The sequence below is a fragment of the Neolamprologus multifasciatus genome, chromosome 16 (genome assembly GCF_963576455.1).
Source record: "Neolamprologus multifasciatus chromosome 16, fNeoMul1.2, whole genome shotgun sequence".
NCBI classification, from domain to species: Eukaryota; Metazoa; Chordata; class Actinopteri; order Cichliformes; family Cichlidae; genus Neolamprologus; species Neolamprologus multifasciatus.
Window position 1 is genome coordinate 15,978,134 of NC_140454.1, and position 18,126 is coordinate 15,996,259.

Below are 18,126 nucleotides of genomic sequence, written 5' to 3' on the forward strand. Positions count from 1 at the left end.
GCCGCATTCACCGGTCAACTTCACTCATCTGCAGCAGCTCTCTGCAGCAAGCTCACACACCCGCTTACTGCACGAACACACACACACACGGGGGGGGCACAAATACCCATTTGAAGTTTAGACCACACCGCTGCTGCGTCTGCAGCAAATGACCAGAATTCTTAAGCATGTGAACTCATACAGTATGGCAGCTTGAACATACAGTAAGTGCTAATGCAACAGACACACACCCATGGCTGACAAGTCTACTTGCATGCATAAATATAGAACTGCTGAATGGCTACTTACAACATTTGATGAAATGGTAGTGAGACATTTTCTGAGCAAGTCAGACAGTCCAACAGTCAGGTAGGAAGGCAGGCAGGCAGAAAGGTATGCGGGGGAGTCAGTGAGTGAGGAAGGCAGGCAGATAGTAGGCAGCTACAGGTTCCAGAAAAACTAACTAAAGCAGAGCTCATAACCGGCACGATACATTATTAATCTGGCTCACTGCATGCTATCCAAACTCTGTTCCCCTGTCTGCATTATTCACCACCACCAGTAGCAGCTCCGGTTGCAGCTCATGCAGCATCTACGTGCATACGGTTCATCTCTCGCTTTCTCACACACACTCTCTCTCACACACACACACACACACAGACATGCACTCTCTCGGTCACCCCTTCGGCAACACGGAGCTGCGGCTGTTTCTAGCTCTTCTCGCCTACAGCCGGATAACCGCTGCACAACGTCTTCCCAGCCATAGCCAACACACGTGCTCCACTGGCGTCACTGACTGGCAGCCGGCTCAGCCCACCTCCTGTTCAACACACCCCCAATGACGCAATGCTCTTCGCCTCCTTACACACCCCCCTCCTGGTTTTCTTCACACACACACATAGGCAGTGACTCATACAGATGCACGCTTCTTTGGACTACCCTCTACCTTCTCAGCCCCCCCAAAAAAAAAAGGCGGCAAGAAAGGATCCATTGAGCTAACCTATATTATAGATATAACGCAGAGAGAGCGAGACAGACAGATTGTGAGGAGGGCTGTTTGATTAAACTGAAGAATTGCAGACACAGCAGGGGGAGCAAGAGAAAGAAAAATAAGCAAGAGGCAAAAAGAGAGGGGAGTGTTAAATTTGATAGGACAGCTAAAGACATAGAGAGAAAGAGAGGCGAAGCTGCTGCAGTGCGGCTTTTGGTGTGGTGACAGGTTAAGTGTTCATCAGCGGTTTTAAACTAGCCTCAAATTTACTACCGATAAAGATAGTTTATAGAATGTTGGAGCTTGAGCGCAGTACGTTTAGACGCCATTATAATGCACCTATCATGCAGCAACACACCACAGGGCATGGTGCAATATGAACTATGTGTGTCTGTAGGGCGATTTCTATGATTTTGTCCTTTAAGGCTGATTTGCATTTACTAAGCTTTGTGTTAAAAAGGGATTTGTGCAGGATGGGAATGTGAGAAAGAAGGAGGAAGAAGAGACACAGCGAGAACAAGAACAGAGAGAAGCTGAAACACACTTAAAAAAATGGATGATAGTAGTAGAGGTTAACAGGGTGTGCAGTGTGTGAATCAATCTGGATTGCGACACACGTTTTAGAAATCTGTGGCGTGGCGCTTACACATCTACAGCCTGAATAGCATGCTGATTTTCCCGTGTGAGATTTTGAGGCACAATCGCTGTCAAATATGAGCGAGCAGAGATGGGATTAAAGCACGTGAGAAGCAGGTGAGGTTCACTCCGCGTTGGTGGCGAACAGTGAGGAGTAACAGAGCAAACTTGAAAGAGACTGGGGGAAAAGAAAAGACACACTGGGAGTTAGATTTGTGTGTATGTGTGTCAGACTGGATACTCGAGTAATTCCTGTCATAGGAAATCAGGTCAAAGCAACTGCTCGCTGCATCGTATGCAAAGTACAGCTTGAGCAACTACTACAACAACTACCGGAGTAAAATCAGGTGCCTGTGTTTGAGTGTGTGCAAAGACTGCACTATGCAGAGTAATTCAATCGTACTGCTACATGTGTTTGCACACAAACACAGAGACAACAGACAAATTCACATCTTTACTGCACTTGCAAGCCAAGTAGTAAAGTGTTTTTGGGATAACACAATGACTATCCCATTATCACTTTTGAAATGGAGATCGCACAGCAGTACATTCTGACAGGGGAATGTCATGCATTCCCATCTAAATGTCTTTAAGCATTAATGGCGCATGTTATCTGCGCCTGCAGTAATAGAGACTTAAGATGCCGTATCAGAAAGCGGTGGCTTGCTGGAAAACTGGAACATGAGGTACTGTAAAACAGAGTTTCAAAGTGAGACATCACCCTAGAAGGGAAGTCAAGTCTGTGGCAACAGAGACAGGACAATAAATTGGTGACACGTAATGATCATTTCTATCTCTCTGCAGCCACAAGTAAGCAGCGAGTGAAGAAAAGAGATAAAAACAACAGATGTAAGGACTCCATTGTATATAACAGCCATCTAAATCTCTGTCAAAGGAAAGCACGGCTGCAGTCACTTGTGTAACTATCCACAATCTGTTTTCTTGGCATTATCTGTCTATGTCTTTATTGTTTCAAAGTCACTCACACTGTAGCACATGCTGTTTCTGGTAGAGACTGAGGCTCTCTTCTTCTTCTGTGCAGCACTGACAGGTTTTCACTAAGGCAGCGTTTGATGCACAGATCATAAATTTCATTCACTTTGACACAGCGGTCACTCTGCCATCATCACCCTCAGGTGTCAGTCAATGCTGCAACTGTGTTACCACCATGAATTTTGTGCTTGACACCCTAGAGAGTGAGTACATTTGTTCTTACGTGTGATCTCTTCAAGTGAGTTCAGTGGTGAAGGATCCAAGGTGCAGGAAAGGTTCCTAATTAAGGCAAAGCCAAAGGTACTTAGCACCGTGAAGTGTGAGGTATTATATATTAAAGGAGACTGTGAATTAAGTATTTCTCATTTCCATGTGATAGATTTATTTGTGTAAATCTGTTCCAGCTACTTACAATCCCATATATCGTATCATGCTATTGACACAAGGTGCTCAAGTAAAAGTACACCAAACATAATTTGCTATTTCGAGTATTTTTTAAATGATCTGTTTAACAGCTGCAATCGTATTTTTTTGTTCTGTTTTGTTGATTTTTTTTCACTGCACAAAGTGTTATTATCATTTTGCTAATCTGTCCTGTTTTTCTTACATTGGTATCATTTTTAATTTATGGTAATTGTGCTACTGACAGTACTTTCTTCATTTGGGATTCAATTTTAAATCCTCTATATTAGGTTTGGTCATAATTGTTCATGACAATTGGTCAAGCCCATTGCCGACTTGTGCTGTGAGGGCATGAAAAATAATTAACTTGTAGAGCACAATTGATGAATACTGGAGCAAGAATCTTCCTTCAGGTTGTGGAGAACGACAGTGGAGACACTGATTGAGACTCTCATTGGTAATGACTAGTCCCATAGAGACCTGGTATTGTATGGTGTCCAAAACATCTTTGAGCTAAGAAGCTAGCTCAATCCATACTAGACAAGCTAGCTGCTAACTTGGTGCGCATCCCCATTAACTTAATGATATTTGTTAACCCCATCTGTTTGTTCATTCAGAAGCTTCAAGGTGTTCTTCATCTAGTTCCTAGAGACTGGTTGGTGACCTCCTGGCAACCACTGGTCCCTAGGGAAAAACAATTATTCCCCACTAGTTGTGAGTGGTTGCTATACTCCCCACTGCTTTGCTTGCTAACAGACTGCTGTAGTCACCCATAGTTTGAACAGAAGATCTGTCTACAACCACTTACGAAATAACCACAGAGAGGTAGCGAAGCCTGAGAAAGTGTGTCACAAACTGGAATCTGAGAATTTCTACCTTCAAATTTAGAGCTGCTTACTGCTAAAGCCAGCATGTTTCAATAGGTGCAACTTTTCCTTTGAAAGTGAACAGGCTCTTTTTCCGGTAACCGTTTTTTTCAAGTTTCACTTCTACTCAGTTAGAAAGTGTTTGTGGACAAGTTGGCCTCTTCCCAGCAAACTACAGGTGACTCGAGCATTCTGCTAGTGGCCAAAGCAATCACAAAGAAGTTTTTGGTGCAGGACCCTCTCTGTGACTGATTTTACTCAGCATCACCCAGCAACTTCCAGTAACTTCTGGCCAGCCAATCTGGGAGTACACATTTTTCACACTTTTCTCTTCAGTGACCAAATGTTGCCAGGGTTTACCATCTGGTGCCTCAGTCTATCACATTTGTCTGGTCCAATACAAAAATAATCCCAAGTATGTGAGTTTTTTGTTTTTTTTTTTGCAGCAAGCTCATTCATGCATGTGCATGCATGGGGGAGTGGGTGGCACTGCACATGTATCAAAAAACTGCAACTATCTGTTGTTGATGGTTGCCAGTAGACAATTTTTAACATACTGCCCAAGCTTTCTATATTTTTCTCTCTGCATTCTGTGTGTACTCTTACAATCTGCTGTCAGAGTTATTTTCATCATATTTTTTATGCACATTTTTTTCTGCAGGTTTTATGGTAAGATTAGTATTAGTATCAGTATTGGTGTTGACAGAGTACATACCAAGTTACACTCAAATGTAATCAAAAAGGTCAACGTATATTCATTGGCAATGCAAACAGCTACATCATTTAGATGGTGAAACGCCTGTCCTATCTACCTTCTCAAGAGTATTTCATTGAATGTTTACACGGTTCAGACAAATTGATCCCCTGCATGGCGCAGCACTCATGCTGGTTTTCTTGAACTGCTACTAAAGCAATGAGAGACATATGGGTATAGATCTATGTCTACTGCTGTCAAACATGATCAAACCATTAAATACTTTAGCCCATGTTTCGCTTTTAAAATAATATTTTAAACTATATTAATAACAAGAAAATTAAACAGCACTGAGAAATTTGCTAAATTTCCTCAAACAATATTTTTGTTGCTTTTTGGCAAGATTACAGACAGCTACACTAATACAACTGACAAATTACTGAACTAATAACTACACTAATATTTCCTAAGCCACACACATTATGTGTTAAATCTTTTTGAATCACCTTCTAAACAGAATAATTGTGCAATCTGATCATTACACAGTAGCAGCTCAAGCCAGGTTTAAATTAAATGGCAGACTATCTAATATTCTTAATACCAGTTAATAACATAGCATCAATGTTAGTTAATTCTAAGGTGGATTGCTGCCTACAGGGTGAAGATTTAAGCATTTCTCTGCACAATGCTGCAGATCACAGAGAAACTACCTATAAATGCAGAAAAGAGGTCAAACAGCATTATCCTCTCTCATTTATCCTGTTACTGGTCTTACTAAAGCACCACTTTGTTTCATTTGATAGTTTGTTACTATGCATCAGTGACATAAAAGGTTGCCTCAATTATTTCAAGGACATTGCGGCCTGTCACAGTGCATTAGTGGAAAACAAATTGAATATACAATGATGAACAGAGGTCGAACAGATGAAGGTAAAATGGTATCAGTCCCAGTACCAGTCAGCTATGCCAGGGTGACTCAATAACAGACAGGTGTTAACAAGCTATGCTGAGCCTGTGAGCTTCAGCAGCTCCCAGGCACTGACCTAACAGTCACAAGTGCAGAATTGCATGTTCTTATAAATCAGATTTATGGGCTTCAGACATGGCAGGCAATTTCATCTTTGACCCATTCATTTTTAAACTAACAAGCACAAACAAAATAATGCCTGTTGTGTTCAGTTGCTGGCTCACACTATGCTGAATCTTGTTTTCTGAATTTTTTTGCTGGAGTATTTTATGAACACACAGGTATACGATGCAAAAGACCAAACCTTTTGATTTTCACCTGGTAGTGACTAATCAGCTGGTTTTGTATAGAAGAGCAACTTATTTTTTGCCAGAAAGAAAAAAATCATAGATGAAACAGTTTTGAAAATGGAAACATTTTTTTGTAAAAAAAAAAACAAAAGCAAAAAAAAACAATTTTTTTCTTCAAAGGAAGGCACATAAAAATGCTTTGCTTTGCTGTCAACACCAAAATTCAGGCATTTTCTGAGTGATTATATGAATCAAAGCATTACAGCCATTAAATAAAATGTTTATAGTAATGCTCAAACCCGTATGAGCATTACTATACCTTGTTTGTTTCAAAGATCTGAAACAGTCACCTACCAGTGTGACAAGACCTGCAATCTGCTTTTGAGCTCCCTGCCAATCACGTGTGTCATCCCCATTAATTTATGATTCAGCTACAGTTGTATCGTGAATGTAGGCAGTTATAAAGACAAACACGATCTGTTTGGGAGTTCAGTCATCTCAATATGCCCTCAAATATCTTAAAAAGCTCCCCACTCTGAAAGTGTAATTCTCTCACGTTAGATGAAGTCCAAAGAAACTGACAATCAAGACAAAAGAAAATTCTGATTAAGTGGTTGATCAAGATTCATGCAGCTATTTTTTATTTTGACGTTGAGCCATAGGTTTGCTGGACTAAAGTGGCAGCCATGTAAACAGGATTGATTGTAATTTCACAGTTTAAGAGTCAACAAATGACAAAAGACTGCAGTAATCACTTCAGCATCATCTAGTCCGTTGATTGCTGAAAGACTGATACAGTTCATTATCACTGCCGGCCAGAAGAAGAAAGAAGGAACGAGAGAGAAACATGAGAAAGGCGAGGGAAAAACTGTCAGAGTGAGGAGGACTTGAAAGACAAATTCCATAAATTAGTACACGACAAAGGCAGAGACAGATGAGAGCTATAACAATTAATAACTTATGAGTTAGATTCTCTCCTCTCGTGCAGGCTTCGCTTTCTGCCTGTAATTATGAGTCTCTCTCTAAATCCCTCCCTTTCCCTCCTCTCCCCCACTACACAATCCCTAAAACTGGAAGAGAGTCCAGTTCTCGCTCTGACTTTGTTTATCCTCCCAGCGCCAAGCAGCTGGCACAACAAACAAACGCGGGTACACAAAGCTTCGGTGAGAGACAATCAATAACCAGACAAATAAAAGAAAAGTACAAGCAAACATGTGAACAGCTCCAAGTCAAGCAGCACTTAGTGAAGAAACAGCATCCTACTCTCACCTGCTCTCAATCTGCCCCAGCTGAATGAGTGACTAGTGTCTTACACACAACACTGTGTGAGTGACTCACAGTGACTCACAGTGACTCACGCGCAGTTGGCTTCATCTACTAATCTACATCACCGTTCAGCTTCATGTTATCATGCTACAAACAGCTGTTTAAATTCAAGTACTAATGTTCCATAAGATGCCTGCTGTGTATCTGAGCGAATGTGCACAAACACACACTGTGCACAATCTACTGCGCATGCACAACAACGCTCGACCAGCTGTTTTTTGGCAATGATACAGAGCGGGTAGGGCTACACACACAAACCTCCAGGATATATATTAACGCACTGGCCGACGCTACATCACATGCATCATGTGACTACTTTAAGTAAACAAACACATTTTACAAAACAGACTTTTACTGAAAAAGTGACAGGCTGTCACTTTGAGATGCGATCAGATTGAAGGAAAGGAGTCCATTTCTAAAAAGAGCGCACCTTTTGTTCACTCCAGTTGAAGTCTTTTATAATTATATCATAATTTAATGTTACGTAACTGACTTTAAACTGACAGCAGGAGTGTAGATGTGAAAAAAGGAGATGGAAAAAGACAGCTGTGATTCCAATGAAATACAGGGAATAATAACGTGGATACTATTGTGTTGCAGTCACAATAGGAAAATAGATTGTAAATAGGACAGCAACCTTCTTGTATATAAGGAAAATCAATGGTTGCCTGATTGCATCAAACGTTTTTGGTATTGGTGACCGATTACAGGTAGTTGCGTTGACCAGCTGGTCACCCAGAGGCTGAACATGCGACATACACAAACTCAGAGCGATCACACAGATTAGCTGGTGGAAGGCGACCTGTGTTGCCTGTATTGCATACAAATTGCATGTAACTCATCTCTAACTGATAGCACAATGATACCATAGCTTGTTGACGTTTTATTGCACCTGACTGTGAGCATCCACAGATCTTCGAAGCAACCATTTCAGAGGCAGCAAGTTCACGGCTCACAGCTTCAATAAGTTGGGTCTTACTGCATTCTCCAACCACTGTTTCCCCTAGTGTGATTGCACTATTAACAACCACAGCATAATTATAGTCCGGAAGCTTCACCAGTTTAATGCAAATCTAATCACGTTGCTTCTTGAACCATTTCCATGTTTGTTAACAAATTTTGCATTTCACTCTACTCTTGCAAAACAGCTTAAATGGAAGCTGTAAGTCTCCCATAAAAGTAATGAGAAGAAACCTGTGCAGCTATATTTGTGTGTTGTGCTTCTAATACACACATTCACACACAAGTTAGAGTAGCCAACTGAGATGGATTAAATACAGTAGTATTCAAATCTTTGTAAATCTTGAGAAGAACACAAAAGGCCTGTTCACTGCAGGAGCTTCTGTAAAAGCTCCTGCAGTGAACAGGCCTTTTGTGTGGAACAAACAAATGTGTGGAACAGAGATGATATGACGAAGAGAGAGACAGAGTGAGACAGTTTATAAGAGAACTGTCCGAGTCACTACGTAAATATGTCAGTATGATTACATAAACATGCTGCAGCAATCATGATGCTCCACAAAAACTCGTTATTTGTCTCTGTTAACCAATCAGCCGACACAATAGCGTTACATACTGTAATTCTGTCAGTAAAGACGATAAAGAAAAAATACTGGTTGATTCACTTTTTGTCATTAAGGATAAACAAAAAAGACACACACACAAAAAATTACAATTTGATCAAGAGATTTTCATTGTTTTCATTGCACAAACAGCTCCACTGCACTACACAGAATCCTGTGAAAGAACCAAATCCCACCAACTTTGCTGCTTTTGCCGCTATCCAAGTAAAATTAATGCAATAAGAAGAATCATATATCTAATAAATCAATGTTTTAAATGATGACACTGGTTCTTGTACAAAAATAACGTATTATTATTACTAATATTATTATGGAGACATGCCACCACCATGCTGATAAGCTAATGCTGCATTACCAAGTTTGTAGGTGTAATTTTATTTTAAGTTCATTGTGTAGGTTCCAGGATTACTGTCAGCAGTCAGTCATCTGCAGCTTCCCACAGCATAAACGAACAATATGTCAGAGTTATCCAGTAATCTGATTTCTCTCCAAAGCTAAACCCAACGAGGAACTGTAGACTGCAGGCTACACAATAAATATGCTTATATCACCCAGGTACAGTATAGGCACAACTCTTCATGTTGCTAAGCAACCACCATACTCTTACTTCTTTGTAGTAGTCATAAACAGAGAAGAAGAGACCCAGAGTTAAGAGCAAGGTATTGAAAAAAAACCTAAAGACACTGTGTGAGTGACACAAGAAAACATGCAGTAACACAGAGTGGGATGGCCTAGATCTGACTTCAGATTATCTACTCACAACACTGAAACAAAAGCACTATCTTAGGTACTGTTTTGCTACAGGGCAGTTTTGTGTTCAGAGCGAGTGATTGGACATCCTTCATGGGCAAGCATTCTGTCTCAGGTGATGCTTTCCAGAATGCCAGCAGCCTCACACTCACTCAGGTGAACTTTTAAAATGACCTAAAAGAGACTGACAGTACAACTGTATACTGCCTGCAGTGGAGCACCTTAACATCCATACTAGCTACTCCCATCCGGTGAGCCTATAGACTGTATATAAATGAGGTCCATCTAGTCACCATGATGTCACCCATTCATTTGAGCCCAACATTTTAGATCCTCACAATCTTGATTGATTCTGACTTCTGTTTCCAGTTAGCAGAGATGCCACCTGCTGGCCTTTAGAAAGTATGAAGGTTTAAGCTGTATCCTCAGTACCTTGACTTTTTTGATGCACAAGCTACATCCATCATTTACCTACAGTGTGTGTCTTAACAACTTTATGTAAAAGCGTAGATGGTGTTAATGCACATGCTAAAGAAAAGAAAAAATGGAAAACAATAAAGGTTCATATTCTATAAGAGGCTAAAAAACACTGTCTCGCTGTGTTTGTAAAAATCAAAGGAATTTGGCATGAAGGCAAAGGCAGACTGCAACACTGTAAAAGCCAATGTGGCTTTCACACATGCGATTCTCTTTTTTCTCTTTATGAAAACATGTTTTTGAAGCGTATGGATTTCCATGTTTTGATTTATAGAAGTGTTTGTTTTGTTTGCTTTGCTCTTTTGTTCTGTAGTTGCTCAGTTGTTTCTTTTGTTAAAAATAGATTTTGAATAAATGGGCTGAAGGGTCCATCTCGCACTTTCAGATGTCATACAGAATGACACAAAATACACAAAATAAACTGCACAGACCTGAACCGAGGAAACTTTTTGGTTTCATAAAAAACATTAAACTTATCCGACACATTCAAACCACACCGTGACTGTGTTAATAACCACGATCCTTTTGGTCACTATAACTGTGATTTGAAATTTTTATACCATTTCTTCTTTAACACATAGAAACACAGTGTGACCCACATCTACGGTATAGTTGCCTGCATATCCCAGTGACAGTTTTATCAGTTTCACATTAAACTGTCTGAAAGAGCCTCATGTATATTCATCCTCTCTTTATTCATAATTGATGCCCTGAGCCTACCACAGTGCTGATGCCGGACAGGCATATTGTCTGGGGAATTCAGCCTTTCCTGCTGTTTTTATAACTAAGTACAGTATTCTTCCTTTTGCTTCTAAGCTATTACATTCAGTGGCTGAATTATACAATACTATCTGTTAAGGATCATTGCTAATGCACTGTACCTCTTTGCATATTCTCTCCAGACAAGAATAGACAGCACACACGTAACAGCTGAAAAGATGTGAAACAAACCATCTGGACTAGGCATATTACAACAAAAATGTGGACCAGTGTGCGTGGATAATGGATTATGCTTTCAAAATCACTTAATGTTGATCCTTTGATCACTAATGTAATCTGTTATCTGTCACCATTCTGGATGCTGACCAACAGGAAAAGAAACTGAGCAAGGACTTTGATTGACTTTACTGTGACCTCCAGCCCCTGCCCTTCAACTCTGTCTGTTTGTCTCTCAGGGGTCAATACAGGTCAACTTCCTCATTAATCACAAAGCCAGCTTTGCCAACGAACTCGCAGCACATTGGTGCACTGCTAAGAAAGACCACCCGTAAATTAAGAGTCAAGTTCACTCTCCATTGGTGGAAAAGCTCCACAGCTCCGCAGCTGAGGTGCTTTCTGAACAGAAACCAGGTTTTGCTTCTGAACGTCTCTTTCACGCTGCTAAAAACAGTGACAGTGACCTTAAGGAACTAAATGAAAATGACATAACAGCTGAAAGCATCAGCAACAAGATGACAACAGATGCAGTCTCAACAGCTTTAAAGTGTGAAAATCTGTAATCAAATAGATCTCATGACAGCACGGAAATCTTACGCTACACTGAAATCTTTCTTGCACAATCAGCTGTTCATTCCCAGCCATAATAACACACTAAACTAAGTGTCTCGTGGTATATTTAGACCTACGACAACTGCATGGCGCACCATATGCATTTCCTTTCATTCCCAAAGACGCACATGACACCCATGCTCCTTAACGCATGCATGCGTGTTCTCATTCTGTGCTGTAGTACCTGAAGACTGTAATCAAAACAAAAATTACACTCACCATCAGCCTCATGAACAAGAAGTGTTAGAAGGAGAGAAAAAGCAGAGTCTCACCAGTGAGAGCTCGTCCACAGGAGAGACCACGGCACGCAGGCGAGAGAAATGTGTCCGCCTGACGAAAACCCTATGAGAGCAGCCTGCCCGTGCTCCAAATCAATTTCACACTCTCTCACCTCCCCGCCACTGTGATGTCATTCATTCATCCTCTTCCCCTTCCCCGTAGCCATGGTAACTATGCCGCTTGGAGCTGATCGTTCTTTTACATCTGTCTTTCTATCTCCCTCTGTGTCCCTCCCCCTCTCCAGACCTCGCTGAGCCCAGCCCACTCACTCCATCTGAGGGGTGCAGTTACACCCCTAGCCTCACAATCATCCACCCCTTCTTTCTATTCCCCACTATGCTGCTCTGACAAATGAGGAGGAGGGACAAGGAGAGGGGAGGCGCCTGGATTTGCTTCATGTAGTGTGCCCTGATGAGTTTGTGGCCAAACAGGGATAGTTTGCCAAGGAGACCCATAAAGACAGAAACCGGCTACAAAGCCAACTGCCAGACAAAGGAGACAAAACAGAGCGACATGAGCTGTGTTTTTGGAGCCAGACACACCGAAAAAATATAATGGAGGTTAAATGCTCACACACAGGTGTGTCTGAAACCCCTTAATGTGCTCACACACATAAACCCAAACACTTAGTCCTGTAATGTGGTGGTGATGAATAGTGGTGATAATAGGGCTATCACCATCATTACTACAGAGCTGCACTGGCAATAATCCCCACAGTGACCTTGGATTTTCCCCTTGTTAACATTTGTTTTTCTCTCAAAGCATCTTTTCACAATTTCCACATGTCCATTACAGCCTTATTTTAGCCATTTCACTGTTAGGTTCTACTCACCTACCCACCATGCTGCTGATTTAATATTCTAAATCTATCTTCCTTCATCTCCAAGCACACATGCTTTAATTGTCACCTGCAGAACTGAGAGAGCCACTGAAAGGTATGTAACAACAACACATATAAGAAGGAATAAAGTTAAAAATCAGAGACAGCAATGGTTTAAAAAAATCATACATCTACAGTCATTGAAGAGACTGTACTCATGAGAAAGAAGCAGACAGCAACATGGGGAAAGTAATTATAATACCAAGAAAAATATAAATACTTAAAGTAGATACAGAGAGAGGAGGGTACCTCTGAAAGGGGAGATCTCCTCTTTGTTGCATATCTTCACACATCAACTGTTTTTAATTAGCTTCCTGTGCTTTCCTCCTGGATAATCTCTCCATCTGTCTGCATCAGTCCTAGTCTGTCACTCTTAATCTCTAAGTCGCTGCTCATATAATTAATGGGGGTCTTACCCAAACACCAATACAGTACCTACTGTTTGAGCTTATTAAAGTAATTATTGTCATAATTAACCTAAATTACAAATTGACTGATCCATTACCCGCAATCCATTATTATTATCCATTATTGGCGCAATAAGAATTTGTATTTTACACATACATATGCAGAAAGCATACTATAAGCCTAAATTAAGTGAGGGCAAGACACTAAAATGAAGGTTTATATATTGCACAACAACTCATTGCTGTTGATCCCATTTAATATTTCCTCAAACTGGCTAAGTAAGGCTAGAAAGCTAGCTGTTATTTTAGAGCAATATTGTCATCCCAAGACTACAGTACAGTAGTTTTAGCACAAAGACAAAAAATTGCTGTCTCACTTCATTATCACCCAGTTAGTCACATCACTCGTAATTTCATGGTAAAGAATGAATTTAGCTATGTTGACAAAGTTAGCACCTAGCTACAAGTGATGCTATTATAAATGTTCCAGTTGCCTTACCTTAACAAAAATTTAAAAATTGTAGTCATGACCACACCTTTTTTCACTTATAAATGTAATTGTTCTGAGGTTGTGATGCTGAAAGCCCAAGGAGCTGCAAATTAAGTATTTTGGGTAAACAACATCTCAGGAAGTTTTAGAAAAATAGCAAACCTCCAATGTTGTGGGTAGTTCATGCAATTAGCTAGTTAGCACTATTTCCAATGAACAATTGAAAAATCTTGAATCTAAAGTCTAAAGTAAGCAACCAATGACTAAAGCAATATAAAAGATTTTTTATGCTAATGGCATAAAAAGGCATAGCAATTTTTCTCCATCGTAGTAGTTTAAACAATGGTGTTATTATTAGCTTATGCTACATATGTCTGTAATGTAATGTAGCTTGTTAGTCTTAAATGCTGATTTGAAACTAGACCATATGTCTTATCTGAAGAAAGATTTAAACAAATCCTATTTTTAATTATTCCTAATTTTAGTAATACATAAAGCGTGACTACATGATTTTAGTTTGTTTTCCAATTACTATAAAGGTCAACACCTTTGAATGCAAGTGCTGTGTGACAGATAGACTTTTCTTGCAGGGATTTGAATCCATTTCTTTTTTTCATAATGAACTGCTTAGACAGGGACAAGAAAAATGAGCTGATTTAATTCATTTACTTAATTAATAGTTATCATGTGTTTCACGTTACAAGATTAGACACCCTCACAATTAGCAGCAAAATGTTCCTCTAATCAGTCTCTCTGAAATGTTTTCTTTTTAATATTCCACTGTCTCAGTGATCCCTAATAATGTCAACACTTCCCTATACCAGCCTGTGCTGTTCAGTCTAAGGCTACATAGGCAATGATATGAACTTCTAACACTTAGCTTGTACTTAAAATCCTTTATTGCACTACCTATTATCACCTCCTGCCACAGATTATGTGCGACTATGGCTTTAATTAAATTACACACTCTGTAGTCTGGTGTAAGGTCAACTGGAAAATGTAAGAGAGAGTAAGGGAGTTATAAGATGGAGACAAAGTAAAAACAAAGAAGGCAGGTGGGAACGATTTAGAGGTTATTACCTTTTGGATTGGTGGTTATTCAAAGGGATGCAATTACAAGATCAATAAAATAAAAAAAATAAAAAAAACACACTTTAAAAACACACACGTACTAACACAAACACTCTGGGAGTATGTGTGATCCCAAAGCAATTTCTTCCACATTATGGTATGAGACATTGCTTTACAGAGACGTTTTCCTTCATTTCAGAACTCTTATCTGTACCTGCAGAAATGAACAGATATTATGATAACACTAACTGGGATCTTTTATCACCCTTTCCTCCACACTTTCTCTTTACCAAACACATTATCCTTCACCTCAAATCCTCTCTCCTTCATTTCAGTCCAGCTTTGCTGTAAGTGATCCTTTTTCTCAAGAATTTAGGTCACACACTCTGCTTTTTGCCTCACTTCTTTTGCCTCACTCCTGTCGATAATCCTCGATCTTTCATTCTGTGGACAGCAGTCTAATGAGGATCTTCAGGAGATCAGCGTGATGGAAGTAGGAGTGTATTGTAGCATTGTCAAATGGGGCATCATGCCTCATTAGCTAATGCCTTAATTTGATTAAGGTTAAATGTGAGTGATGACATGTTTGAAATCAGACACACAAACATCACAGCTAGACATTATCTTTCATCTCAGCAAAAACTCCCCCCATGGCTCCTTGAATAGATCAAAGCGGCATTTTTAAAGGGAATACTTAACCAATCCTGTTCAAATCATTAGCATGGCTCTGCTGATGCACTCACACTCAGCGCTCTAATATCAGCCACTGTAGCTACAGGCAAAAGAACCTGGTAGGTGGACAATTATTTATGTGCAACGGCGGAAGGTCCACTTGCCCATATGATGGCAGAAATGGAGTAGCCACATTTTACGCACCTGCCTTCAAACAATTTTCAGACAGGCGAGCGAAACAGCTGCTTCATGAGCTGTTCTCGCAGCCTCTCTTTCCATCCTACTTGTTTCTTCCTGCTGAGAAATGCATTCATCATCCTCCCTCTGCACCATCCAAGCCATGTTACACAATCGAGCGATCTCAGCTCCCATTCCTAAATTACCTTCATAACATTAAAGTATCTGCAGGCTACTTATGTGTTGTTCTTTTCTCTCTGTAGGGGGAAAATTCCAGCAGTGTTAACTGTGGTTTTCACATAAGATAAAGCTATCCTACCCTCATCACTCGATCAGCTGATGAAAGGTAATTCATAAATACATGTAGCAAAAGCAAGTCCTGGCAAGCCCAGACATTGACCCTGACACTGATGTCCCTTTATGACACAGTGTCCAATTATAGGAAGTGAAACAAAGTCTGCAAGGCCACCATTCACATACCAGCAGCGTCACGCCTGTATTACTGTGAGGAAGTCTTCTATATAAAGTGAGATCACATAGAGGACAGCCTCTATCTCCTTAGGGCTTAGTCAACCTTTGTGTCAGCTGCTGCACCTGTTTAGCATTGAACCCATGCAGACTGCTTTGATGATATTGTTTCATCAGATGGGGGGAAATCTCAGACAAAAGGTTTGGATCCAATCCAAAGCTTGCTGCAGGAGTTCCACTCCTAAAAACACGCTTTTGCTGCTGCTGATGCCACGAGTGCTTTTCACCACCTGTCATTAACTTTAGCTGCTGTTTGAAGCAGCTGTCCAATCCTATGGGTTTTACTCATAAGAATAGCAGTTTTCAGACGGTTTCATCCCATTCTCAAGCTTATTTTCCAATTCAGGCTTATGATCTATAAGATGAAGAATAAAGCACTTTTCCCAAAAAACTTTACTTCCATTTTTTTTAGGAAATTTGTGCCGAGTACCAGAAATATGAAAAATGTGATTTCTGATTGGATTTATTAGCTGCTATTATTATAGCACACCCAAATACAACCAAGGTTTCATAGCTGGAGTAAAGCTTTGGCAAGGGAGAGGGCAATAACTCTATTTCTTTTTTTTAACTGTCATTAATCTGAAAATACAGTGGGAAGTTGGTGGATTTACTGTTGTTCAAACAAAAGAAACAAACAAATAATGAAATAATTATCATAGATCAGGAATCTTTTCAATCCTGATCATGTTAGTAAACAGTCCTTTTCTTTACAACATACTCCTAATATTGCACAATTCCATCTCAAGTCGTAATTCAAATAAATAGCACAGTTGCTCTGGATTACAGCTGGCAGCAGTCCAATTTAATCCATGGCATTCCCAGATGAACCTCCTCTACCCCGTCTTTTGTCTGCCCAGTCAGCTGTCTGTCCTCTGACCTCAGGCGCATGAAATTCATCTATCTACTCAATGTCTGTGAAGATATGATTTTTTTTGTTTGTTTGTTTTTCAAAAGGAGGCTTGGAGGCTTTCTGTCAGAGTAACGCCAAGGAATTTTAGTGAGCGGGATAACCGTGCAGTTCTGAACTATGATACTAGATATCAGCTGGTGGACAGGCACAAAAAATATAGACAAAGATGTTTAATCATCCCATCTCCCAGTTGGAGGTGTTGAAAGACAGGGTTTCACTCATACATCCATCCATCCCTTCTCACTTATCCAGTTCAAGGGTCAAATTTGTGCTGGAGCCTACGCCAGCTGTTAACATGGAAAGACAAACAACCATTCAAGCTCCCATTCAGGCTTTGGTCAACCTAACCCCATGCATGTCTTTGGAGTGTGGGAGGAAGTCGGGGTACATGGAGAGAATCCGTGCAGACTCAGAGGGAACAGTTGTTGTCAGTTCCACACAAAAAGGCCCCACCTTCTTGGTGGAGTCAAACCCAGGGCCTTCGTGCTGTGAGGCAATAGTGAGACTCTCTAGTTCTGAATTCATTTATTAGATGGAGGAAAAAGATATCTAAGTGGTGGCATCATCTTCTACCTTTACCTTTCTCCATTTTATATAACGTTGACTTTCAGAACCAGACACTCTCTCCTAGAGCTCTCTTGAAAGGCGGTTCGCCCCTTAATCATACAAAAAAGGTGTCATTTAAATCTTGTCAAAGCCATGGGGCTCCAGCATTGCAACACAGCCGGTGGGCTACTTTACATGAGTGAAACAGTTGGTCGTTTGTATATTCTTTGAGCACCACTGGAGTTCTGATAGCAGCAAATCCATCAAAAACCTCGCTTGCAGCAAAAGCCACCACCCTCTCCTGCTCTTCATCATCATCCTCCTTGAGCTCATAAATCAACCTATAATTATCAGGGAGGGTGGTGACTAAGTCTTGAGACCATGTGGCTCAACAGCTGACCACAGGACAGGCAACTGGGCGCCCTTGTGCGGATTACACAACATTTAGTAATGCTCCACAGAGAAAAGAAAAGAAGCGGCAAAAAAAAAAAGAGTCTGGAATATAACTGCTGGAAAAATGGTACTGCTAAAGTAACGTGGTGGAGATAGTCTTTTGAGTTTAAAGAGAATGATACCTCTGATACTGCCAGACAGAGAGGCCCACAGTCTGGCTGAGCAACAGGACAGATGGGAATAGCACACAGACACAGATACAGCTTGTTGA

The 18,126-nt window shown here is 40.4% G+C and overlaps 1 protein-coding gene across 6 annotated transcripts in view; it reads right to left on the bottom strand.

Moving 5' to 3' along the window:
• Positions 1–18,126, bottom strand: part of myo16 (myosin XVI) — a 107,362-nt gene that overhangs the window by 88,002 nt on the left and 1,234 nt on the right. For 3 of the 6 annotated variants that reach the window (XR_014869727.1, XR_014869728.1, XM_085134768.1), the window contains exon 1: positions 289–5,979. The exons of 1 other annotated variant lie outside the window; for it this stretch is intronic. Coding sequence is in view for 2 of the 5 variants with exons in the window: in XM_085134768.1 (XP_084990894.1) it covers positions 289–316 (28 nt within the window). In the remaining 3 variants the exon portion in view is untranslated. Of the gene's footprint in view, positions 1–288; positions 8,469–11,774; positions 13,163–18,126 lie in introns of those variants that run through there. 2 more of the 6 variants (XM_085134765.1, XM_085134764.1) reach the window with 2 other exon arrangements.